The 27083-nt window shown below is 47.7% G+C and overlaps 1 protein-coding gene across 2 annotated transcripts; it reads right to left on the bottom strand.

The window, feature by feature from the left end:
* Window positions 1–1577: 1577 nt before the first annotated feature.
* Window positions 1578–27083, bottom strand: LOC122529079 (T-box protein H15-like). Of its 2 annotated transcripts, none has more exons than XM_043654863.1 (6): window positions 25817–27083; window positions 15518–15773; window positions 13340–13613; window positions 12141–12305; window positions 2443–2519; window positions 1578–2357 (listed from the first exon to the last, which is right to left on the bottom strand). In XM_043654863.1, the coding sequence occupies exons 1-6, from the start codon at window positions 26421–26423 to the stop codon at window positions 1709–1711; spliced, it is 2028 nt and encodes a 675-aa protein (XP_043510798.1). In that variant the 5' UTR covers window positions 26424–27083; the 3' UTR covers window positions 1578–1708. The 2 variants fall into 2 exon arrangements, with proteins under 2 accessions (XP_043510798.1, XP_043510799.1); XM_043654864.1 differs by having other exon boundaries at window positions 1578–2345.

Raw genomic sequence — 27083 nt, 5'->3', positions numbered from 1 at the left:
TTTCCACGAGTATAATTAAATGATTCGACGGATTCGCCAAGTTCGACCGCTCGTCTCGAACCCGTTCGAACAGGTTGTTATTACCGGTACAGCGAGCGAGTGCGGTGGCTCGCGCAAACGAAAGGTAAACGAAGAAAAAGAAAGGACGGAGCTCGAGGTACGATACAGTACGGGGAAAGCGCTCGATGGAGAACGTTCGACAGCGAGGCGCTGGTCCCCGGCGATGGAAACTCGCACTTTGCGAGAGGGTGAGCGAGCGACCGAGCAGCAAAGTCGTTAATGTTTTGTGTATTCAAATAAAGAGCGCCGATGCGCGCGTTCGCACGCAACAACCGTGGAGCAGTCCAACGGTTAATGGCTTTATAATGCCTTCGTTTCCCATTAAAAACGCCACGACAACGTCGCACAGAGATCTCTCCTTCTTTTCCGCACCTACCGAACGATCTCACGTCTCTAGCGTGATCGCAATCACGCAACTCTCAGCGATCCCGAATTTCCTCCAAGACGCCTCGCAGACAAATCCGACGGTTTGTCCGGTGATCCTAGAACCTTGATACTTGGTTAGTATAGATACTCGGCACTTCCTTCGGTCGAGTGCACTCAACCCAGCAGAAACCACCCAGTTGGATTCTCCTCCGTGCGTGTCTACCTCGACATGATGATGTTCCTTCGACGAAATCTGGAAATTCCAGCGCGAGTTCGAGCAAGAGTTTTCGCGTTTTCACCGTACGCTCGTGTCATTGCCGACGCGATGGATCGATAGACGCGGTGTGGCCACGCTATCGAACGATATCACCTGCGCGTCATCTCAACTTCCGTTCTCGTCTTGGTTCTTCCCGATTATCATGCACGCTCCGATCGTTTTCAATGTTTTCGCGCCGCCGGTGGATAGCATAGCGATATACTAAATTTTCGTTCGGCAAGACGAACGAAAGGGTAGAGACCGGATGACGGGTCCAGGACGGAGCGAATGGGAGCGGAAAACGAATAGGTGGGCTGTACGCTCGGTACACAAGAGTTTATTAGGGTTTATTTACAAGGGAGCAGCTTGCACAGCGATATTTTCTTATGCATCTTCACAACACAAGCATCAACGATATAACGCTCTATGCTAAAACGCTAATCGCCGATACCGGCGACTGAACCAATCCGTCGCTTAAGCTATTTTTTTTTTTTTTTCCTCCTTCTCGCGCGGAGAACGCGCGCAAGGTGTCTCTCTCCTCTCGGGTGTGTCAGTCCCCGTCAGCTCCGCGTTTCTCCACGCGTGGCTCGAGCACGGAGTTTTGAAACATAAATAACGATAACGATAACGATAAGTCGTGATAAGAAATATACAACTTATGTTACACGAACTCGATGTCGGTGTTACCTAGCGTCTCGTGAATTCGTACGTATATAATATATGTATAGCTATATACAGTAAAGGTCGTCATACGATTGATCGGTGTTACAAGAATGCACGTACGTGCGCGGCCAGGGGATCCAACAACGACCGTACCGTATATACAGTTGCATCGTCTTCACCCTCCACCTCCTCCTCTTCCTCCTCTACTTCCTCCTCCTCCTCCCTCCTCCTCCGATCGAGTTCTTCTGACGCGAGTTCTCCAACGAGTAAACGCGACGGGGATTGAGTCGAGTGGTCCCGTGGTCGTGGAAGCGCCGTTCGCGCGCGATACAGCGGCGCCGAGAGGAACCGCGACGACGTCGACTACGACGATGGCGACAGATCCTGGCCGTCTCTGCCGAGGCTGTCGGTCGGCGATGGTGTCGCCCTTCGCGAGGGCGAAGGTGAAAGAGAAGGGCCAATCGGTGTGGACGATTTGGGCGCCGCAGTGGCCATGTGATAGGGGGAGAAACGATGATGCGCCAAGGCCAAGGCCGACGGATAAAGAGGTCGAGGCGCCGCTGGACCAGTGGTGCTTGGGCTCTGTGTGCTCGATCCTGCCAGTTGCTGTTGCTGCTGCTGTTGCTGTTGATGGTGGGCAGCAGCGAACAATGTCGGCCCTATCGACGACGCCCACCACAGGTGTCCGAGTTGTTGTTGCTGTTGTTGTTGCTGCTGTTGTTGTTGGTGTTGCTGCTGCTGTTGATGGCTGGTACCAGCAGCGGACGAGGCGCCAGGATACACGAGCGCCGCCGGACCGACCAACTGAGCGTACGGGCTGACGGCGACCGCTGCGGCAGCACGAAGCAGCATCTGCGACCGCGCCGCCCACAGCGCCTTCTCTTCCAGGCTGAGGTTGCCCACGGCCGCTGCGCCGGCCTGAAGCTGATCCATCTCGAACGGTAGCCGATGGGGAAACCTCAGCGACTGCTGCTCGGCCAGCATCGACTCCATCGTTTCCCTGAAAGGGAAGCTGCTCGATTACGCGCGTATTCGCCCTCTCGTTGGGTTTCGCGTTCGTCGCCTCCCGTCGCGACACACACGCTCGTTAGATTTACCTCTCGAAGTCGGTCAAACGGGACGAGTCACGGAACCCCTTGGCGAACGGGTTGCTGTCGATCTTGAGCTTCGTGATCTGAAACGAGAAAAGTCAGGCCGTTGGGTGGCGATGGGCGATGATTCTGCGCGACGGTTAGACGATCTCTCTCGGCTGGGTGAACGTTTGCGTCATCTTTCGCGCGCCGTCGGGCAACGACGCGTATCGGAAAATGGTGGTCGGCCCGTTTCGAAACGGTTCGTTCCATCGATCGAGAGTCAACGGCTCGTAAAATTAGAAGAAGCCGGGAAAACGGTCTAGCGTGTTGCGCTTGCGATGGAAATGCGAAGGGGGCAGGGGGAAAAGAGAGAACGGAGAATCGCGATCTGTCGAAATTCATCGAAGAGAATTCTCCCTTTCTTTCTCTCTCTCTCTCTCTCTCTCTCTCTCTCTCGTTCGTCGATACGCAGCCGAAATCTACCCTAATTCGTTTCCGCGAGGGTGTCGGGCCGTTTCGCGTTACCGTCGCCATCGGGCCACCCACGACGCGGCGACACGGTCGGGGGCAGGTGGCATCGGTCAAAGTCTACGCGTCGAATTAGCTCGCGGTGACGAGATCCTTCCCGTCGCACGCTTCCGTAAACCCTCGACGACGGTTGGAAGACGTTTTCTTCCTCTGACAGTGGTCGCGCAATGGTCCCAAATCGAGATTTCGTAGCACCGAATCGACGAAAGTGACTTTTTTCTATTTTTTTTTTTTCTTTTCTTTCAGCTGGAAATGAATTTAAACGGCGTTGATAATCCTCCGCGGTGGTATTTAGTTTTTGTACAAGTATCGCGCCGCTCGGAATTAATTATTATTTCTTACGTCTCTGATTTTGTACTTTACGCTGCGTCGTGGCACATTAATACGTAATATCTTTCAAAATGGAAAATGGAAAATTCTAATTTTTCGAAATAATCGTTTGATATCTTCTTTCGTATGTCACTTCACCTAGGTTTGATAATCGTTCGCGATGTTCCGCGAAGTGAGAAATTTCGAGTTGCGGTCGAAATGAAACTTGTATACCCTCGTTAAGGATCCCAAGGTACCTCCGACTTGCGATCAAAATTATTTTCTGCTTCGGTCGCAGACGTGCAACCGCAAATGGTTATTGTATAATTTTTACAATCATTCGCAATCGTAAATTTTCGTTTCTGGCGAAAAAGAAACTAGCGGTTCCTCGAGAAGGGAGGCGGCGCAAGATGGAAAGGTTGGAAAAGAGAGACGACGAAGGGATGCAGGAAAAAGAGGGAGAAAGCTCGCCGGCGCGTATGTGCGGGTGTGTGTACGAGAGAGAGAGAGAGAGAGAGGAAGAGAGGAAAAAGAGAGTCGGTGTCGAGTGGGTGGTCCAATTACCCTACGGTTTCGCGCTCAGGAGCAGCACGTGCAGCCTGGTAATAAGACTCTTTCGTTCAAAGCCGAGGCTAAGCCGCGCTAAGCCCGGAGCTGCCTCGGTTTTAGTTACGATTCCGCTGACATCATTAGCCAAACATCTGGCCCACCTCCGCCGTCAGCGTCGTCCTCGTCGTCTAGCTACTTGGACCTCGACGCGTCGTCGTCGTCGTTGTCGTTGTCGTTCCGCTTCACACTCCTCCTCGCGACTTTTTCCCCTCTCGGCTCTCACTGTTTTACGATCAACCGGCCTAGCTGTAGTTCCCTCTCGACTCGCCAGTATACGCCTCTCTTTGAAATCGACTCGCGTCCGCTACTTTGCGAACTCGCCGCTTCTCGCTTTGATATCGTGCAGCTCGTTTTGCTCGATCCGCGATCGCCTCGATCCTCGGCCACGCGTCCATCGCCTCGCGACGAGCACCGATTAATTTAGCAACTCGACGCGCGGACCGGCTACGCGTTTCTTCCTCCTTTTACAGTAGATTGAACGACGCGTGTTGGACGACACGTTTCATCTTTGCAACGTTTTCTTTTTCTTTTTTTTCTTTTTTTCTTTCTACCGACACACGGAAATATTTTCGAGAAATCTCGCGCAACTTTGTTCAAATAAAATAATTACTTGATCTACACAGATTGGAGGATAGGTAGATGTTTCATCCTCGAGTTTGATGAGATGGTACCGATTCTCCTCTCTGTCAGTGATTTTTCGTTCGCGTGACGTTCAGACGTTCAGATCCAAACGAGAATCATTCGATCTGTTGACAAAAATTTTATGAACGAAGCTCTACGTATAACGTATCGTTCCAACATTCAAACGTTCCAAAATTCACCCACGGACGTTTCCAAGAAACGGCAAAACCCGACGATTTCACGCTTCATCCCGGTGAAAAAAAAAAAAAAAAAAAAAAGAAAAGAAAAGAAAAGAAATCCCCGTGGCCGATTGTATACGCCCATCTAGCCCATCTAGAACGGGCGATCAAGTTATACGATTTCGCTGACACGGTCCGACCAAACGATTGGACCACTTCCCAGACCGATTTACAGCGTGCACGGTGGACGCGCCGTGTGATATATCCTTTCGTTCTCTCGCTCTCTCGATGCCAAACCATCGTCGGAACGTATAAATCGTAGCCAGCCAACGGCGCAGCCTCCCGCCAGATATTTTACTCGACGCGTACGTGTACGCGTATCGGACGGGAATTGCGAGAAAACAAAAAAAAAAAAAAAGCGCGCGGAGATTTTTGTCGCCGGTACCGGTCGACGCGCGAACAACAAAGGTCGTTGCCCTCCCCGCGTTTCGTCGGAACTGCACCTCGGATTCAATGGCCGGGCCGAAACTCGCGGATCCGCGAGGCGAAATGCACGCGCGGCGATCACGCGATGCTACGAGACTCTCGACGTGCGATCTCGAACTCTCGGCCGAGAGATGAAAGCGAGTAATTTTCAGCGAGAAGGAGCGGACAAAAGATCGCGACTCGGGATCGGATTCGAGTGGCCTAAGGACGGATCGAACGTTCGCCTGTTCGAACGACAGGTAGCCAATTACGTCCAGCTGCGGAGCGCCGATGAAAATTGAGAGAGAATTTGCGAACGCCGTGGGTGGGGTTGCGTTTCTTTATGTATGCGCGTGTATGTGTGTGTGTGTTGGGACCGATCGGTGTTCTTCGGACTCGGGGGAATTCCGACCGTTTTCATTTACAAACCGTTGCTGTCGCGAAAGAAATTCGAGTGATTAGCGTTACGAACGATCGAATCACGTAATAAACAGATTATTCGTTTCGGTTCGTTTAAAATACGCCAAGTGTCACTCATCAAACTGCGAGGGTGATTCAACAACTACTATCCATGATACGGTGATATTTTTTGGTTGGCATTGAACGATTATGTATCGGCGTTTGTCGGTCTTCATTTATTAATGTAATGATTTTAGGGTTTAATCAGCTAGGTTTCGGCCAGCTCGTGTCGTTTTATTTTTTATAGAGTATTTAATTATTTTCCCCTGTTCTAGCGTTGTATAAACGCTAGATGTGTACGTGTCACGTAACCCATCTTATTATGTTTTCTTTCGTTCCTACACGTGATAATTAATACACTGCGAATTTTTATGCATTTATGGAAAACATGAAGATATAGAAATACACGTGACGTGCAAAAATATATGAAACATCCAAAAATATTCATCAGTCGTGCTAATACATAGAACAAACAAGTTTTTATTTAGGTTCTCTTTTCTTCAATAATGAAAATGTCCAGTGACAACGTGGAGCATTTTCCGGCAAATTTCTAATAAAACGAAATCGAGCCAATCGAGACGAAAGTAGTACGAATCCAAGGTTCGAGAAACTACTCGAGCATCCCACTTTGTAAAATTACCAACATTGCAAAGTTGTGCCTCATACTCCATCACTTCTGCGAAAAAAGAGAGAGAAAAAAAGAAAAAGAACAGTACGAAGGTCAAGCTTTCGAAGCTTGTGGATTAAACTAGCTCTAGCAACGATGAAATAATTCGCTCGCGAGTCTAACTCGAGATCGAAAACGAGAGAGAAACGGAGAGAATGCCCGAGTATTCCCCTGCCGCGTGTCCCGATTCTGCCTGGTGCACGCTCCCTCCGCAGACGCTCCGCGAAATGAAGCCGTAGGTAATTGAAAGGGATGCTTTCGCACCCGGTCTGCTACTAATAATAGATTTAATAGAGACGCGCTCATCGAAGAAGGGGTCCCGCGCTCGCTCTCTCGCTTGGAAGCTGCTCGGCGCACATCACCGCCGCTATTTACTGCCGGTTGCACGCTGTCACGCTCCCGAAACTTTTCTCTCCTCTCTTTGCCTCTTTTTCACTCCCTGACACGATTCTTTTCCCTCCACCCCTCCCCTTTTCTCTGTCTGCCTTCGCGCAGAGACATCGCGTCTTCGTTCGATCCTCCGTGAATCCGCGTCGCCGCGAACAACAAAGCTCTCGCGAACGAAGCAGAGCTGGCGTTCGACATCGAAGCGTGGCCGTGTGTGTCCCCCGGTGGCCGTAAGTAAGTAAGTACCACACTGGCGTGTGTGCCAACCGGCCAGCCGCCAACGCGCACAGCCGCCGTGTGTGGTTTCCAGAGGGGCCACCTCCTCCTCTTCCCCTCCTCCCGCCGCTGTCTCATTTGAACGCGATTATTTATGTTTTCTTTCGTTCGTGCTCGCCGAAGCCGACGCCTGCAGCCACTAAAACCATCGACTGCTTCTTCTTCTTCTTCTTCTTCTTCCTCCTCCTCTTCTTTCTCTTTCTTCTCTTTCATCTCCTCCTCATGTCCCGCCATCTCTTCGCCGCTTCTTCTGTGCTTCTGCTTCCGCGCCCGCTCCACCTTCTTCCGCGCCACGCTCGTTCCGTGTCCTTCTTTTTTTTTTCACGTTAACGCGTCCTTGCGGCTCGCCCCTTGCCTCTCTCCACTCTTCATCCACCCGTTTTCGTTTCGTCGTCGCTTCTTTCGCGATTTCTCTCCCGGAAACGTACTTGGCAGACAGTTGACCGCCGTTTCAACGTCGAGCATGATTGATTAGCCAACGTGCGAAGGTGCGTGAGCATTTATCGGAAAATTTTCCACCGCGATCACTGTGATCGCGACTACCATTACTCGGCAATTATTGCCGAGACGGCGCGTTTACACTTAACCTCTTGCACTGGAATGACGTGCCACCGTTTCTCGGTTTCAAGTATATTGAAATATATAAACCCAGGCGAAACAAATAACAAATTTATTAACTTCTTCTTAGTAACTTCTATCCAGCGATATATTCAAACCGACGAGTTCAAAAAGACGACGAGTTATTGTACGACTAGTTTATTGGTCACTCGTTATGGTCCGCGCAACCAGTTACTAAGCGCAAGAGGTTGAAACACACTTTCCGGCGATACGACGCTTTTCTCGATCATCTCATCGAACTTTGGGATCGTTCGCCACGCGTGGATTTAAGATTCGTTCAAATTTTTCATTGCTTCAATCGCGGTTACGAAGCATTCGTAATAATTTCATTGGGAAAACGCGGAAAATTTTCTATCGGTAAACCCAGTCTTGTGAACTTGTTATTTCTTGTAATCACCACATCTCCTGTTATTGGCAATAATACTTGGACGATAATTTAATAATCCGCGGCACGTATTTCCGTGCAATGAATTAAGAAAAATCGGTGATGCGAAGACTAACTAAAACTTTTCGTGGAAACCGTAAACGTTCCATCGTAACGTGTTCCAATGTATGATCGTGACACAAATGGGATGAGAGAAGAATCATCGTCGTTATCGTCAATGGAGAAAACTCGATGCGATCGAAAACTTTGGTACATATTACGTGTTGGATTCGTTACGTTGCGACGGAGAAAGACAGAGGTTTGTTACGCTCTAAAAGAAACTTATTATCTCTCGAGCTGACAAGCGTTATCTCGTCTCTGTAGCGAACGAAATTGGAGAACTTGGAGAGAAGCCGATAATTCGAACGACCTGAACGATCCGAAAGATTTTCAAAACGAGCGTGAAACATGGCCTACGTTGTTCTAGAGATGTGCAATTTTGAATACGTGTACTTTAAAGAATTGAGTATCTTTTTATTTAATTTACTTAAGAAGAATCTTTCTATTAAGAGAGTTTTTATTACACATGTACACGTCTTTGTTAGACATCCTTTCTTAGTTAATATAGTCTCTAGTATATAGTCTCTTAGTTGAAGAAATTTCCAAATATTATAGATGGACGATTTTTAACGTAAACCAGAGACGAAGCTCCAAGTAATTGTAATCAATTACTCCAATTGAAAATCTCACAATTAACAATCGATTCGGTAGTTTTCCAATGATGTATTGGCAAAATACAAAAATTATATATTCATACGTGTTGTAAAGGGTCCATCGTGCTTGTTCTTTAGTTCAGTAGTTCAATATTACGATCAGGGGATGAACGATTTCGACCATGACAGAGATTTTGTCGACCTGACAGAGGCATATTTCCATATTTCTCTATACGCAATGACAGATGGAATCATTATATCGATATGCAAATGCGTTTGACGCTCCCGAGTATCGTAAGAAACGGCGTTTTAAACGAGATCGGGACGAGAAACTTCACGCACTTTGACGATTGCGCGCGTGTATTTAAATACACGTGAACACGTGTGTGCAGAAGCAGAAACAAACGTATCAAAAATTGCACCGGTTGAGATTATGTGTACACTTGTGTATGTGTGCGTGTGTGTGTGTGTGTGTGTACCTGAAATAGGTAGCCTAAAAGTACAAGTACCAACTTATGTCCATTCCAGAGGCGTAAATGTCGACTTTGGATAACGACGGCCCGTTCACGGCGACCGCGAGCGGGACGATTAGGAGAAGCGGAACAGGGCGTGGGAGAGAGTCCGGAGCGAAAACGAAGACGGAGCGAAAGGAGAGAGGGCGAGGAGACATCAGCTGGCGATAAGGAGCCGGCAGAACGGATGGAGAGGAATACCAACGGCGAGAGCGTGGCCAGAGGGAAGAAGAACGGCAGTTAGGTTATGAATTATGACGCGTGCGAGCGAGAAAGACGAATCGAGTTGGTGTTAGAGGTCGTTACGAGAGAGAGAGAGAGAGAGAGAGAGAGAGTGGGACAAGAGGAAGACAAAAACCGTCCGCAACGATACGTAGTAGTTGGTACACGGGAAGTGGCTGGCAACGGGGAAGGAAAAAAAGAAGCTGGTCCCTGCTAAACGAGCCTACACCCTCTCGAGAGACGATGACGAGCGCGAGAGGCCAGACGGAACAACGACGACAGACAATCGTCGAGAGAGAGCGATAACGACGACCGATCGGAAAACCACGAACTGTGACCAATGAATTTCGACGCGAACTGGTTGATTGTAAGCCTTCTTACGCGAATTTGGAATGTTAGCATTTGTTGAAAAATATCTAATAGAACTTTAGACAATAGAATTTTGATCTTTACGCGCTAGTTTAGCTTATTGTTTAGTTTGGGTCGCGCATTTCGCCTGATTATAATGGAACATCACACAAGTTTCTGTTGTTCTTCTGTTTCGTTGGTTTTCTTCTGTCAGTTCAAAGAGCACCCGAATGTTACAGATAAACGATCTTTAATGCAAAGATTCCTCGATCGGGCAAAGTATGACGCTGTTTTTCTGTTAGTGATACTTTATGGATTTTCTTCTTTGCACAAAACGTCATTCGATATTTCCAGTTTTGAAACAAATGTGGCACTTGACCCGGGATTTAAATACACGCGTAGTAGAAATAAATTATTCACAGAACGGAGATACCAGTGGATCAAAAATCAAGACTGAGAGTTGCACACGTGAGACAGACATCTCTATTTTCAACGCACGTCTCTTTTCTCTTCTTTTTACATTTCCCTCGATCGAACCACGCGATCGGGATCCTCGGTTCGCGCGAAACTCAGCCAGAATCGTCGTCGTCATCGTCGTTGTTGCCGTAGCTGTTGAACAAGACGCAAAACTGTAACTAGGAGGAGAGAAGCGAAAGCTCGTTTAGCGATTTCCGATGATTCGAGTGATTCTTCCTCTTTAACAAAGGAAGAAAACTCGAAGATCGACGAAAGCTGCAGAGAGTTGGTTCAAAGCGCTAACGGGTGGTCCGCGTTCGACGACCCACCCTCGTCGTACGCGACAACCACGAGAGAACGTCGGAGCCGTTGATGACGATGATGAGGTGCGAAGAGATGCCTCGGCAATTACCTCGACCCGACACTCTCTCCTTTCCTCCCCATCCAACCGCCGTTCAACCGCCGACAACGTCCGTTCCCACTGTTCTCGGCCTCGCGCGCCAACGTTTCTTCTTCGTCCTCCCTTTTTTTCGTATCTCGGAACGTTCTTTGTCCTCGTCTCTGGTCGTTATCACAGCGTTTTCGGCCCGCGACGCGGTCCTCGCTTCTCTCGTCATCGTCCCGAAAAGGAGGCAGTCGTTCACCCTCGATCGTGCGTCGTCGGAGAAAAGAACCGAAGCAGCAGTTCAATCCCTTGCTTTGACACCCGGTTCGCGGACCGTAACGAGTGACCGAGCACCGTATACAAGAATTCGTTCGCTTCCTCTTTCTTTCGAACACGGTCGGTATGACATCACTGGATAGAAATCATTAAGATGTAATAAAACTTGTTATTTGTCTTGCCTGGGTATCACGTTTAAGTATAACAGTCTTGAAACTGAGTAAATGTTGCAATTTGGGACAAAAAAGTTCTCGACGTGCGCGTCAATGGTCTTTCCTCGATCTTCTTGGTTATTATCGCAAGCTCGGATATGGAAAAAGTATTGTCACAGAGTTGATCTTCGATTTGAAGAAACGAAAATTTGCAATTCGATTGGAACTCCTTTTCCCCAATCATGCTACCGTGAAAATTGTGAAACGTAGAACGCAATGTTTGAAACAGGAACATGCCTCGTCGACGTTTATAGAGAGCCGCGGAATGCACAATGTCACTCGAGTCAGCCCCCGATTCCTCGATTGAACACGGTTCGCGTAGCCGCGCTCTACACTGGGCATACTACTAAGAACACGGATCCTTAATTCCTCGACGCACGTTTCACGTGCCACGCGCGTATTTTAGTACACGTTCGAAAACCGCGATCCCCGCATGGAGAAATCGGGCATCGCGACGCCGGTGGAATGCGAACGACCGCGAACGACCGGGACCACACACCAGGCGGTCGCTGCTAAACGACTATCGTAAAATACGATTGCGCTCACTCGCCCTTTTCTCGCGCTCCGAACCCATGGAGGAGGAATCTCCGTGGTCGGACGCGCGCAAGAAGAATCGTCGCGAGGTTAAATCTACGGCCGCCTATCTACTATGCCGCCAACCACTTCTCTTCGTTCTCGCATTGCATCGCGCGTTCGCCGGCGGAGATTCCGAGCGGGAAACCACCGTCTGCTCCGCGAGAAACGCTGAAGTCCGCTGGTAATTTAAACGTCGCGTCGAGGGAAGTGAAAGATTCGCGGTGGCGGTCGAATCGGATCGAGAGGGAGACAATTTGTACGTTTCAATCGGCGTTGGAGAGGAAACGATTATCCGATGCGAAGAAGAGGGAGGGGGAGGGGGGAGAACCAGTCCCGGGGGCACGTGGGAGAGACGCATTGCGTCACGACGAGGGGCAGATCTCGGCCGACTCGGCTCGAGGATCGCGTGAGAAAAAGAAGAAGTGAAAAGGGGCCGAGGGAAGGATGAAAGGAGGGAAGAGGAGGCGGAGGAGGTGGAGGAGGATGGAGGATGGAGGACGAAAGGAATGTAGCGGTAGCGAGAAACAAAGCGAGACTTACGAGTTGATTCTGATAGGCGGTGACAGCGGTGAATATCGCCTCTGGGAATATGAAGGTCTTGTGAGGTTCCTTCTCGAGGTCCGTTATTGGCTTGGCGGTGCCCGACTCCGGCCGCTTCACCAGGTGAATCCTCGGCTGGTATTTGTGCATCGAGTTCAACACCAGCTGGAATCATCGTTACGAATAAATCCGTCAGAAGGTTCGCGTTTGGTTGAAATGAATTCTTTCGCGCGATTCGTTTGGTTAGTTTAAAAAAAAAAAAAAAAAAAAACACAGCAGAAACGAGGGTGTTATTTATCGCGAGTGTAGAGCTGACGCAACTGTAGTTACGCGCGCGAGAGATAACCAGTGAATCGAACGTTCCGACGTCGGGATGGTTATCGTCGGATCTAACTGCCCTGTTGCGGATCTTCGGATCGGAGGGAGGGATATAATAAATGTCTAGATCAAAGAGCCCTGTCACACTCACGCGAAACGTATAGAACACGTTTCCACACATGCGTCTTATCATGCGTCTACATTTCCAACGTGCTTTTCGTTTGTATAATAAACGAAAAGCAACGAGCGCGATCGCGTCCGCGTTTATATCGGACGCGAGAGTCTGCTACCGCTGCGTGATCCTCACCCTCTCTCCTCTGGTCTTTACGTCGGTTCCAAGAGGTGAGCCGATTCTCGCCGCTCCGATCTCCGTCCGCCTTTGACTCGTTCTATCGCCTCGGGGAAACGATAGATACGGACGACGATACGGAGAGGATTTCGTCGGGAGAAGAAAAAGCGTTATGAATTAGGAGCACTTTGCCGCTCCTCGGGACGTTCCTCGGACGACCATTCAAAAGAATCACTTTGCCTTCGCCCGGGCAACCGTGTAACATCCCGAATACAAAATGAGTACCGTGAAGAAACCGTGGCCACGATCGGGGTTTCTATTTACGTCAGTCATCCGATGAATTAAGGAGTCGTAGCTGTTGCCCCTCGTCATCGACGGAGAGAGAAATTCGAATACCAGAATGTCGCGACCGTTGCCACGCCAGCCGACCAATTCGATCGAGGCGACGCGGTTGTTCAGCACGCGTCGTTAAAAAACACAAAACGCGTTCGCGCGCGAGAATCGAACGAGACGAATCGCAACTGGAAACAACAAGCACCGATTGATCGAATTACGAGGGAAATTCGTGGTCTGCTCGTAAAGTGCTACTCACGTGCCCGTGCCTGTCCATGTCGTTGTTGGTCAGCTTGACTTTTTCGAACGAGACGACCTGCTTTCGAAGCTGCTCGCCCGTGAAAGGTGAGTCCGGGTGCACGTAGAGGCGAGCGGGCGCCGGTGGATCGGCCTTACCGGCTACCAGCCACGAGCTCCTGTGATACGCGTACCGATACCTCTTGTTATCCACCGGAACGATGTCCATCAGTACCGCGTATCGGCTGTCCGCCTTCAGCCCGTTGAACGACACTCTGCACGTTGGGAACATTCTCCTGCGAAAGAAACAACTCAACTGAAAAAGAGAGAGATAGAGGAGGAGGAGGAGGAGGAGGAGGAGGGGAGAAAAAGGATGATCGGTGGTCGAAAACCGTCCACGCCGATTTCAGGACGTTAACGCGCCAACATCGAAGCGGACACCGTGAGGTGGTGGCAGGTTCGCGGGTACCAAAAGAACCAGCAGGCAGAGAGGGGGAGGGGGTGGCGGGAGGCGTTCAGAATCAGAGGGGGCAGAGGATGAAGCCTCGGCGTGAATGTTTTGCCTCGGAGGCCAAACATTAATACCGTGTCGGGCCCCCCGCTGCTCGACCACTAAAACGCGGGGACACCCGCCGATCTTATCTACGTCTTCTCCTCGGTCCTTGTCGACTCGGTATGCATTCATCCCGCCAGCGCCACGAGCGTGAGTAATGCTTTTATTTATCAACCCGTCCTTTGTTAATGAATTGAACTCGCCTCGCGGGAGAAGCTAGCCTCTTCGATTCCACCTTCTGCCTCTTACTACAACCCTCTTCTCCCCCTCCTCCGCTCCCTCAATCCGTGCACACGGATTCAACGTGTCTAACCCCCGTTCGGGGGCTTCCTCTCATCCTGAGACACCTTCGGTTTTTCCATCGCCTCTCCCCCCCCCCCTCTAAACCCTTTCACCCTTTCTGCCCCCCCCCCCTCTTCGCCCCGATCGAAACCATGCGAACGACGATTCTTTCGTCGACGGACGGACGTCGTCGTTAGAAGCTTTACGAAAAGCTTGGCAAATTCCCTCCTTCGAGGGAACGTTCACGCCCACTTGGCGAGCGCAACACGACCTGCCGCACGCCACCGGTTCCTCGAGGACAGGGGAGAGTTGAGCGCGCGCGAGAAGGGAGAATTTTCTGGATGGGAGGCGAGGACGAGGTGAAGGAAAGAAACGGAGAGGGCGAGGAAGGAAGGGGAAGTTGAGCCTCTTCTGCAAATAACGGGAAACAAGAGAGAGAGAGAGAGAGAGAGAGAGAGAGAGAAAGTGAGGGTAGGAACCCTTGCGGGGGATGCGGTATGGGGCGGAGGCCGGAGGCGGAAGCAGCATCGGCGAAGACGGAGGCGGAGGCAGAGTAAGGGGCAGAGAGGCGGTGGCAAAGGCGGCGGAGGGTGGCGTGGAGCGGTGTAAGGTCGGAGCCCGGCGGGGGACGATAAGTTGACGAGGGTGAAGGGTGCGACGAGCAACGTCGCGGCGCAGATCTAATTACTAACGCGCGGGTAAACGCGCAGTAGGGTAGTGGAGCCCCTTTGGGAATCGGCGAACATCGAGCAGGAGCAGCACGGATGTTGCCGTCGTGGCGGGCAATTAGGTGCGCGTCCGCCGCGTCGCGTCGCTCTCGTCCTTTCTTCGTGTTCGTGTTCGTGTTCGTGTTCGCCTCCCTTTCCCAACTCTCCTCTCCGCGCACCCTCGCGATAACGTTGTCTCGAAAACTACGTCGCTGCCCCGACCGTTTCCGGGCTGTTTTCCTCGTTCGTGATTTTCCTTCGACTTTCTTCTCCGCGCCGACGTACGCGAGGAAAAATACGATTTAGGGACGATTTAATCAACCACGGTTGCACGCGCGACTGTCACTGCTTTCTTCATTGTTGCACGTCTCTCGTTCAACACTTTCAAGTTATTTATTTATATACGCGTTTCACAATTGTCGCCAAGTTGTGCGTTTGTTTCAGCTGTTGCGTTGCATCAAATTGAATTAAATTAAATTACGATAGATAGATTCCCTCGGATTCTTAACTAATTGTCTCTTTTCTGTCACAGACAGACATCGGTGGTTTAATAAGCGAAGTCGAACAAGAGTTTACTTGCAAATGTTTCGATCCCTCTCTTCCTTTACTCTCTTTTCAAATCATCGACGTAACATTCGCATGATTGCGAGGATCTTACCTGCCAGTTTTCGTGATAATCATCTCGGTGCCCAGTTCGTTGAATTTATCCCACAAGTCCTTCGTCTCTAGATGACACATCACGTGCTTGAGCTCTTCGCAGTTGGTCCGTTCCTGAAGAAGAGGATTCACGGGAGATGCTGCCTTGCCGCTGGTGCTTCCGGCGTCGTCCGTCTCCGGATCGTCTTCCGCGACGATCGTTTCCTGAATCGGTGGTGCACCGGAACGGACCACGCCAGAGACGCTCGGTTCCCTTTCTGAAATGAAAGAAAAGGAAAAACACGCGAACGATAATTAGAGCGTGCGTTTAAAGCTCGTTACGGGTTGGAGCAAAAAAAAAAAAAAAAAAAAAAGAGAAAGAAATGGAAGAAGAACGAAGCCGGAAACCGACTCGAGTCGTTCACCGATGACGGATGAGAATTTGTAACTCGATTTTTGTCGCGATTAATTAATCATCGTGTCGAAATATCGCGCGCGCGTGATAGTTGCCGAGAAAACGAAAGATAATTCTCGTACATCTGTGTATCGGAAGATTCTCAGCCGCAACAAACAGCCACGAGCACGCTCTGCGGTTAAAACTGGCACGAAAAAGAAAATTGCCGTTATACCGAGTAGTAATTCGTAGGCTAACGTCTTGCGAAAACCGCGTCCCGCGACACAATGATACTCGTTTCCCCCGATAATTAACAGCCGTCTCGATTGTCGGTTTCGCAAGTTGCGTAAACACAATCACGCGAATCACTCGATCGGTCGGCCAAACCGCGTGCTTTCATGCATTTATAAAGAATTTGGTGGTATCAGAATGCACGTATCGAAAGCTGTTACAATATCGTCTCCTTTGTGTCGGAAGCACAAATTATCTTTTTTTTTTCTTTTTTTTTTCTTTTTTTAGAGCTTTGATTTTTCTCTGCTTTGTAACAAAATAACAATCATCTGTACATGTTGCGCAGCAAACGATGTTACATCGTTTGCTCGATTCGCGAATGTGCGTCGCTTTGCTGTTTTCAGATTTAATCGTGAATTCTTACATTCTTCAATTCTTAATTGACCGAATCGTACGTTCATGCTACTGACATAAAGGAGATAATATTTAATAGAGTGTATCTATTTAGTGACAAAAACAATTGTATAAAGTCTATCCCATAGTCTAGTCACAGCTTCTGACTGCTGAATTAAGACTACTTTGCATTTTTTTTAATCCTACTGGTTTCTAGTAAAAATAAATATTGAATAGCTTAAACGACTGAAGTATTAATATACGTAGTATACGATACTACGTACACTGTATCGATTTATTAACTTTTAACAGTTAATAAAATTGATTACTGTAAATTATAAAATTGATTATTAAATCGCGAGCCGTTCGATTTTACTGAAACATTGAAAATTACGAGCGGTGCCGACTCGAGTGGCTGGGGGCTGCATAAACAGACATCGATCCAATCCGAAAGCGATAGCAAATCGTAATTCTCTACGCGCTCGTATAATTAATCGATATTCAAGGATCGTTTATTCCGTATTTTGTACGACGCCTAGACAGACTAGACCATCCTAATCTCTTTCTTTTTTTTTTTTTTCTTTTTTTTCCCTCTTCTTCCCTGGCTCATCATTCGTTAAAGCAACGCCGCGGCGGCGGCCGCGTATTTCCCCTTCCCCGGCCGAGACAATAACGACGCCGCGATAGCGGCTGTTAAAGGATAATTATCCACTTACGACGGAGGTTACTTTAGTTTAACGTTATTATCCCGACCAAGTAGCAGCGGTTCGTGAAATTACAATCTTTCCGGCCAAGGTAAAACGACGACGACGACGATGGACGCTGCTGTCCGCTCTCACGCGGATACCTCACTCCCGCCATCGGTTTTCAATTTGTCTCTTGCCGGTTGCAATTTCCGAAATTGGACAGCGACGCCATCGTCTAAAGCGGGCGCGTGTAAACGCGTTCGATCCCCGAGGGACCGCACGCTGGCCCGAAATCAAGATTTCGTAGTACGGAATCAATAAAGGTGGAAACTTTTAAGAAGAAAAGGGACGTTTAATCCCTTGTCTTGCAATTATTCTTTATTCTTGCGATCTTTTTTTTTTTTTTAGACGAGCTGATTTTTGTTGCTGCAACTCGCCACGTTGTGTCAGACACAAAGCATCGTAACTGCGTCACAGTAAATTGATATTTGTCAATCTGGAATTTTAAAGAAATGGAAATTTCAGACTTTGGAAATTTAACGAGCTTTACTTCTCAAGTCGAAACTATTATCTATACTATGAACGTAATTCGATACCTGTATATCACAGAAAATTGTCATGGATTAACGCAAAGTGGCTTACAAAACAACAGAGCGTGGATATAAAGCAAATTTCACAGCAAAAGTTAGCTCTCTAGGCGCACGTTATCTTTAATTGTTCAGTCACTCGACTAAATATTCTTACTTTTTTATGATATCCAGTGATCGACAATATTACCGATAAAGTTTCTCATAAAGTTAGGAACTGCTTCAGCATACAAATTGAAGAATCATTTCAATCGCAGATCGGAAATTCATTAGATCGCGATGAGTTCTTTTCACGTTGCCGACAGCCGCCATTTGTCCCATCTTCGAAACAACCGCGCAAAGTTAGGAAGCGCTCGATCGGCCGTTCGCTAAAATAGAACAACCCCCCGTGGACAACTCCCGCGAAATCCGCTCGGATAGGCGAACAAGGCGAGCTCGTTCGCTGCCTGTATTATTCCTCTTTCCCGATCGATCGATCGAACAACGAACGAGCGCAAATCGAACGCAAGTTTCACCGGCTGGCAATTATCGTCAGGGCAGTTCCTTTCGATCGGCCGGACGATTAACTTCCGACACCCGATAAAACCGGATGATCGCGAACAAATTAATAATAAACGTCGTACGTTTTGCCAACTATTTACGCGGGAGATTCTCTACGTCGATAGCTTTACTTAACCGGGTGTTTCACTTAACGCGGCATGCTTAAAAATTACTTTCGCTCGTTAAAGCGATTCTCCTCGCTCTCGAGGGCGAGAGAGAAAAAAGAAAGAAGCTGCTCGTTGTGCTTCGGCTGTGCGTTTCACGGTGGTTTTCTTCTTTTTATCTTCTTCGTTTCTTCCTTTCCTTCTCGGCGCTACTGTGCCGTCGTGTAGACTTCTCAGCGATGGTAAACGCAGCTATGGCGTCGCGTGATCTCACTCACTGTTTATTACAACGAGTTTCACGTGTCTTTTGTTTATGTTTATTTGTTTACGTATGTTTGGTGATTTCTGTCTTCTTCCATTTTTCACGGATTCATGTTTGTTCAGATTTTGCCGATTTCTTTTTCTGGTGCAAGTCGCTATAAAAAGTAGCGGGTCGTTGCTACAGCTTACTGGCTAAAAACTTAGGACGAAAATTCTCAGTGAATTTTATAGGCTCTGAACAGAATTTAATTACACGGGATAACAATTTTATCAATTACTATTGCCCTACTCTACACGTAGACATTAATAATTATCACTGCGTATCAAGCATGAACAATGAAACTGTTGTTCGTGTGCAATAAGTTGAAGATCGAGCAATCTTTCTATGTTGGAACATCAGTGAGAAATGCACCATGTAGATTCAGATCGTCCCAAAATAAAGAACACGATAAAGAAAACAGTGCGTGCCGGAAAGGACACAAACGCAAGTGACCAAGTGACCAATTATGAAAAAAATTGATATTAATAATGTATTTAAATATAATGCGTGTTTTAAGAGTAATTACGTTCAGGCCTTTAAATTCTACTAGACGTCCGGCCCAAACATTAATTGTTTTCGCCGATTTTTTATGCAAGTTGCTATAAAAAGTAGTGGGTCGTTGCTACAGCTTACTGGCTAAAAACTTAGGACGAAACTTCTCAGTGAATTTTATAGGCTCTGAACAGAATTTAATTACGGGATAACAATTTTATCAATTACTATTGCCCTACTCTACACGTAAACATTAATAATTATCACTGCGTGTCAAGCATGAACAATGAAACTGTTGTTTGTGTGCAATAAGTTGAAGATCGAGCAACCTTTCTATGTTGGAACATCAGTGAGAAATGCACCATGTAGATTCAGATCGTCCCAAAATAAAGAAAACAGTGCGTGCCGGAAAGGACACAAACGCAAGTGACCAAGTGACCAATTATGAAAAAAATTGATATTAATAATGTATTTAAATATGTATGCGCGTGTTTTAAGAGTAATTACGTTCAGGTCTTTAAATTCTACTAGACGTCCGGCCCAAACATTAATCGTTTTCGCCTTTCGAGCTGTTAATGTTCGACGCTGAACCGAGTTCAACGGCCGGAATCGGGTTGGAAAAGCGTGGTGACTTTTCCATCGCGGCAACTGCATTCCTCTGCTGAAGAAGATGGCACTCGAATTGCACGCAGGGCAAAAAAAAAAGACGCGGAACGATGGCCGCCGCAGAGTGTCAGCGGAAGCGGCGTGGGCGGTGGGCACGAAGGTGTTGTCGCGCAAAACGCGAATAACTGTTTAAACGGGAGTTTTCGCGAGGCCGTAGCGGCTAATTGGCCGGTCAGAGAACGTTGCCGCTCAATGTGTGGTCTGTCATCTGCGTATTTTTATTCGACACGGCGAACGGCGGTGTTAAACGACTGACGAAACGGATGACGAGTCGCCGGAACGGTCCGTGGCTGCCGCCTTCTGCTGCCGGTTCGGCACGAGTCTCACCGCGAGTTTACGAGCGGCCTCGTCAAGTGAGTTACGGTTGCGAGTCCGCACGCCGCCCGGATCAAAGACGCAAACCAGGACAGATTGAAACGCGTCCCACCAGCTAATGTCCTCCCACGAGATCTACGAGAACCTCCGCGCGTCCTCTCCTTCTCGTTCTCGCCTCGGCTGTCGGACAATGTCGTTCTTTTGGACCATTCTCGTGATTCATGCCACCCAGACGTGTCCGTTTCGATGCTTCCACCAGGCACGGCACGAACTGTTTAATCCAGAAGCGGTGCAAGTCGATCACTCGTCTCTAATCAGGTTAACACCAAAATTAGCTCTCGAAAGCTTAACCTTCCAACCATTTTATGCACGAGTGCTGGAAAATGTTACGATATCATTGCACCCTTTTGCATCAAAAAATATTCTTCGAAATATTCAACTGTTTGTAAACTCCTGTCGATGGATCTTCCATATTGGCGATGACATTTTTTTTAAACGAATCTTTTGAAATACTTTCCGGATGCTTCGTGAACATATGATAGTGTTGTCAAATCTCCGTCAGATCTGTGTTCAATTTTGGGAAGAACCAAAAGTCACAGGGAACTACAGACAAATGAGTTTAGCTGTTTTCTGTTAAAAATTTGCCCCCCCCCCCCATTGATGTTCACATTTGTTTGCACGTAGCTTGTACATAACAGAATCTTCACTAATGTTCGCAAACAGCCGATAACTTGCGCGCTTTTCTCAGTGACTAATACACGTGTTGCATTAACACTCTCTCATAGACACAACTGACGAACAGTTTCGAGCCTTACTTTGTTTTATTATGACAGTTACACGTCGAAAAATCCAGGTGTTTTTAATACGGCCACGAATTTCCTCGGCAATTCCATATCGCTGCTGTTTTTAATCAATTGCACCTCTCGATTCGATCAAGGTGCAGAGTTCCGTCGCGTCTTAAGAACGATCGGGTGCTCTCTTTCTTCGTCACAAGAGTGACACAAACAATGAGATTCGATCTATTATATCAACACCGATAATAAGAAAGACCTTCTCGATCAACTCAATCTACGAAATCTGCAAATTGTTCTCTGCTATCTCCGCCTCGATTGTCAAAAATGCGGGAAATCTCAAGCTTTCCTCACAGCGTGGCCAGCTGAAAGGAACAAAGCGAGACTCTGATCAAATCGGTCAATCTGTCGACGTGCGATTAAAAAAGAAGCGTTTTGTTTGTTCGCGAATTAATCGGAAGCGTTCTTTCGATCAAACGCGACCTTTTATCCTTTGGAAGTTTCTGTCAGAACGAAAGCGAAACAATTTGACAAGCCGCTGGCTGGTTGTTTTTCTCGCCTCGTGTTTCGCAAAATTGCGGAGAATTGTCGGTCGTTAGACGTTCCTCGACCGAAGGCAAAGTCGAGTTGGACACGATTCCGCGTGTAGAAGAGTTGTGCATCACTGACAACCGTTTCGAGTCGACGTCGAGCGAATCACCGTGACTCTATCCGTGCTTTCTACCTCTGCCTCTGATTGAAACTACGCACAACGATCAGATGGTTTTACTCGAGCAACGACGTTGTAATATTCCGGCTGAACGAACCGTATCGCCTCGTTTCGCCGACCGTATCGTCCTGGAACCTGGTGCCATCCTTGCGAACGATTATCGATAGTTTGCGAGGATCGATCGAAACGTGGATCCTCCCTAGTTCTTAACGCTCGAATGTTATCAGAACGGAGCATCCGGTCGGTAATTAGAGGATCATTTACCACTGTGTCTTTTAGTAACTTGAAGACAATCTGTTACTTATCCGCTGGTAACTAGAGGATCATTTGTTACTGTGTCTGCTGTGTAACCGGATGATCGTGATATATATGATCCTGATATATTTTTGGAACATTTTAATATTAGAATTGTCGTATTATCAGAATCATCCGTTATCTACCACTCATTTTTGCCGACGCGACGTTCGATTATTAATTATCCCGCGATATCATGTTTGCGCGTAATGTGCATCGCGGCAACGCTAATTGCACATCCCAAGTTCCTGAATCGTTGAAAATACGCTGCCAGATTTTCTCATCTACCGTCGTTCGTCTAACAATCACGCGGGAGATGTAGTAATCTCGCAAATTGTATAATTATGTATATCAGTCGACAAGAAAATTGATCTTTTTCACGATTCCGTTTGTAACAGCGTCACCTCCGACAACTTCCCATTTATACCAATTCCGTCTTTTTTCAAATTTAACCATCATTTGTTTCTGTATTTCATTTTATGGTAAGTGACGTATCCTGCGGATAAATATGCACGTGCGTATAATATAATACAAATACATTTGTACATACAGAGAGCAACGAAAGTATTCGAACGGCACAATAGAAAATAATTGATTATACAGAAATTGTATAATAAATTGCAATTTATTGAAGCAAATTGTTTTTATACTATTGCATATACATTTGCTAAATGTATGCAAAGTTGGAGAAAAATTAAATCGTGGGTAAACAAATTGCACAACATTTTTCACGGATGAGTGCATATGAGGCATAACGAAAGTATTCGAACGCAATTCTAACAGTCATGAATCATGATAGAATGCAATATATGTGATTATATTGCATTTTAATATCTAGTTGGGCCACTCTTGGCTTTAATTAAACTCTCGAAGACGATTTTCTATACTACTGACTAACTTTTTGGTAATACTTTATAATACTTTAGTAATACTTTCATAATATAATTTTTAATAATACTTTCGTTGCTCACTGTATATACAGAGTGTCGCGCATTTTTTCGTACGTTGTTCTACAAGTAAAAATAAGACTAAAAATGTTGTTACACAACAAAAAGTCCATAAATAATGTTGTTAAGAATTTATGACGAAAATTCAAAATATGATTTAACCGCTGCTAAATATACCTATATCTCCTATATTTCAAAGTGATGCCCGGCCTTTGTCGACACAAATTTGACATGGACGAGTTATTGAATTTACTGTTTTTACTTTACTTGATTTCAGTTGGTTGCGATTTTGTCTGATATCTTCGCAGGCGATGTTGGTTTTTGTAATTAATTCGTCTCTTGTGTTCACGTACTATTGTAAACTTTCTCTTTTAGAGTGCCCCATGAATAAAAATCTAATCCATCTTTTCGGAATATTGTCTATTAAGCAAATTTTTTACACAATTACATCATCCAATTATATCCAGATATTTTTACGTAACAGCAAAAATATCCCAATCTACGTTACTTAACACAGACATTACGGATGTCATTCTTCCCTGTACCGAACTGAGAGAAACATCATTATCATATACTTTTATATTTCTTATTTTTGTCAGAACTTATCAACAAAGTATTTATAGACTTTTTGTTGTGTAACATTTTCGTCTTATTTTTACTTGTAGAACACACTGCCGAAGCATGTACGGAAAAAATGCGGAACACTCTGTATATACGTACGATATTAGAGGCTCGTGTACAACATCAGAGAACAAAGATTCACACAAGGCTCTAACTGTGATACAACTCGGACACCTACTCGACGTGTGAGATTTATAAAATACACAGCGAGAATTTTATCCTAATCTCGTCGTAGACGAGAGTTTGTCATCGTCGCGGTCCTTGCAAATTATCATGTCGATGTTGTTTTCTCTTTTATGCCTGTTTCGTATATAAATAGACCGCATCGCGGCGAAACACGACGATAAAATCGTCAATCTTGGTTCCAATCGGACCAAAAATCATTCGTTCTCCCTTATCGGCACCGCTTATCGTCTATCGTCGTAAGAAATCTCTCCGTCGACTCGAATTTAAAATAGAAAGCGCTGCGTTTCTTGGAGAAAATAATTCGTTGCGCGAATATACATGCAATTGCATTACACTCGTACGTTGATGTCCGCAGTTCGCAAGTGCAACGTGTTCATCGTTTATCGTTTCAACGTGATCAACCGAGGTTAAGTTTAAATTTAGAAATTAATTCTTGATGTTGCACACTGTAAGATCCGCTCGATCAACAAAACATTTTCCACGATTCCGCAGACTCTTAGACCCAAGTGTCTGAGAGTCTTGCCTAACAGCCAATTGGCGAGTCACTGGTCAATTATTACGATTAACGTTCGAGCCGATTAAAGTTCTGCGATAAAACTTTAATGAGCTTATCTCGGCGGTTCAAATAATTCATGTAATAACAAGAATTCGGCCAATTCTCCTCGTTATCAGTGACTTTTCGTTAGGAAAGCTCGCGTTTCAGCTGCAACAAATCGACACGGTCTCGAGACTCGGACGCTACCAAAAATTTCATTCAAACGAACGAAGTTTATAAAACCGGGGGAATTCTACCGTACGCCCGAACAAAAGTTTCCAACTTCGCCTTAGCTCCCCCGGTCATTGATCAATTATTGTAATTAACGTTTGGCGTCGAGTCGCGCGTATTTACACCGACGACAAGCGGCTACCCGTTCGTTTCTAGATAAACCGGCAACAAGCGTCGTCCATCAAGTTCTCCAAATCGGAGCGCTTTCAAACGGTCAGGCGAAATTCGCACGGAAACGGTTAATCACGGACGTCCACGGACACGCTACCGAAACGCGAGCCACGGAGAAGGATGATTCGTCGTCGATTAACGAGCCGAGGGGCTCGTGAGTTTCGGATTGGCGATTTATTTAACAATTTCCAAGGTAAAGTCTGGCAGCGAAGCGGCGAACTAGGAGGTGGAGGAGAAGGAGGAAGAGAGAAGGTGGAGAAAGAGGAGGAGGAGGAGGAGGAGGAGGAGGAGAAGAGTAGTCGCGCGTGTCCAACACACGTGCACGCACACGAGAACCACGGTCGATTCATCGCGCAGTTTACCCAAAGTTTATTTGGGAACGACGGTCCGTTTCCGTGGGTGAATTGCACCGTGGCCAACCGTAAATTTTCGTCCGCGTAGAATCTTCGTGGGCGATTATTCGCCGCGGGCGTCCAAGATACGCGATGATGAAACCAAACACCGTCGAGTCTCGTTCGGACGTCTGGCTGAGAGAGAGAGAGAGAGAGAGAGAGAGCAACCACAACGGCCGTTTCCAGAATTCCGATGAGACACCTCACCTGGCTGCGCGAAACCGGCCGTTTCTCGCACGGGCGAATTAACGCGCGTCCAGATCCCAACCCCCTCCGGCTACACGCAGTTTCATTCACAATCTTCGCCGCTAAATAATTCATTAACCACGCCACCGTCGCGCCGTGTCTCGCCTCTTTTCTTCTCCCCTTTTTCTCCTTGCCTCGCCGCTTTCCCGTCCATCGCCCATTCTCGAGAGCAACCTTCGAGAAACAACGCGTTCCTCGCGTCTCCGATTAATTTCCGTGGCAAATGTAACGCCTCGTGCTCGCCATCTTTCTCCCCCCCCCCCCCCGCATTTTTGTGTTTTTCGTCGCCAAGATTCAGACCTTGACAGAGAGAGAGAGAGAGAGAGAGAGAGAGCGAACAACGACCACGGATAACCGATAATTGGATTCTTCCGTTGTTACGTGGGAACGCGAACGAAACTGAAGTTCGAGGGAAAGAAAATCTTTTCGAGTCACGGCAACGATCGAATTTTCTACGATTGGAAAAAAGGATGGAAGGGAATAGCTCACCGTGTTGATGCAATTTCCCTCCGCCGACGGCCTGTTGCTGCAACTGGCGATGATGATACGGTTGCTGCGATTGCGACTGGGTTTGCTGCTGAAGCGGCTGCTGTTGCTGCTGCTGTTGCTGCTGCGACGGTGACGTCTGCGACTGTTGCTGCTGCTGCTGTTGCTGTTGCTGTTGCTGTTGCTGTTGCTGTTGCTGCTGTTGTCTAGAATCGCGGGCCATGATGGCCGCGATGCTAAAGTCGGTGGCGCATTGGCGGTTCGAGTTGCAGTTGTTGTTGAGATTGTTCAAGAGGCTACCGTTCGGCGAAGGGCTGGAGCTCTCGTCGCCATCGTCGCGCGTGCAGCCGGGTGACAAGCCGGCGGAAACCGCGGAGGCGGTGGCACCCTCGGTCTGCATTTTTCTTCCAAGAAACAGATGTCGAGATTCTTCGTCGTCTTCCTCGCTGCCGGCACCACCGCAGCCGCCGCCACCTCCTCCTCCTCCTCCTCCTCCTCCTCCTCCTCCACCTCCGCCTCCACCCCCGCAGCCGCCACCTCCACCACCGAACGAAGACAGCGTCAATCCGTTTCTCTTCCTGCCGGCGAGATTTCGCGACTCCAGCAACATCACCTCGCGCTCTGCTTCCCGAACCTCGCTCGTCTGTCAACTATTATCGAGAGGAGATCGGTCGTCGGTTCGTTCCGAGAACAGTCGTTACCTGCCCACCGATCATCTCCAACGGGCTTTCCCGCATTCTTCCGCACTCTTCCGATCGAGCGCCAGATGGAACAATCGACGAGGACGATCGTTCTCGACGACCGGTAGGGAAACCGCACCTCTGCAAGGGGTCGTCGACTCGCGGTACTCACGAGCCGGGGTTAAGTCGATCGTCCGAGTGCGCGACGAGGCGCGCGCATCGCTACGGACACCAGGATTCGACGAGTTCACAAAACGGCGGGCAAACGGGCGGCGCGATCGGTGAACTTTGCCCGTAAATAATTCCGACACACTTGTACGCGGAAAAACGCACGATACGCTCTCGATATGACAGACGATGGACGACGACACTTGCTCCGATAGAGAAAGAGAGATAGACAGAGAGCTAGAGAGCTAGAGATAGAGACAGAGATAGAGATCGGGTTCGGATTCGAGGTTCGGCGTTCGAAATTTCGATTCGAGTGTCGCGTATCGAGTCTCGGAGCGTGGAGAACGCTCGAGTCGAGCGGAGAGCGCGGACAGAGCGAGAAACGAGAGAGCGACCGGTTGCCCGACAGACTGACCCGCGCC

This window comes from Frieseomelitta varia, unplaced genomic scaffold (assembly GCF_011392965.1).
Source record: "Frieseomelitta varia isolate USP_RPSP 00005682 unplaced genomic scaffold, Fvar_1.2 scaffold_277, whole genome shotgun sequence".
Classification (NCBI taxonomy): domain Eukaryota; kingdom Metazoa; phylum Arthropoda; class Insecta; order Hymenoptera; family Apidae; genus Frieseomelitta; species Frieseomelitta varia.
Note: the sequence above shows the minus strand (reverse complement) of the source record. Positions and strands in the feature narration are given on the sequence as shown.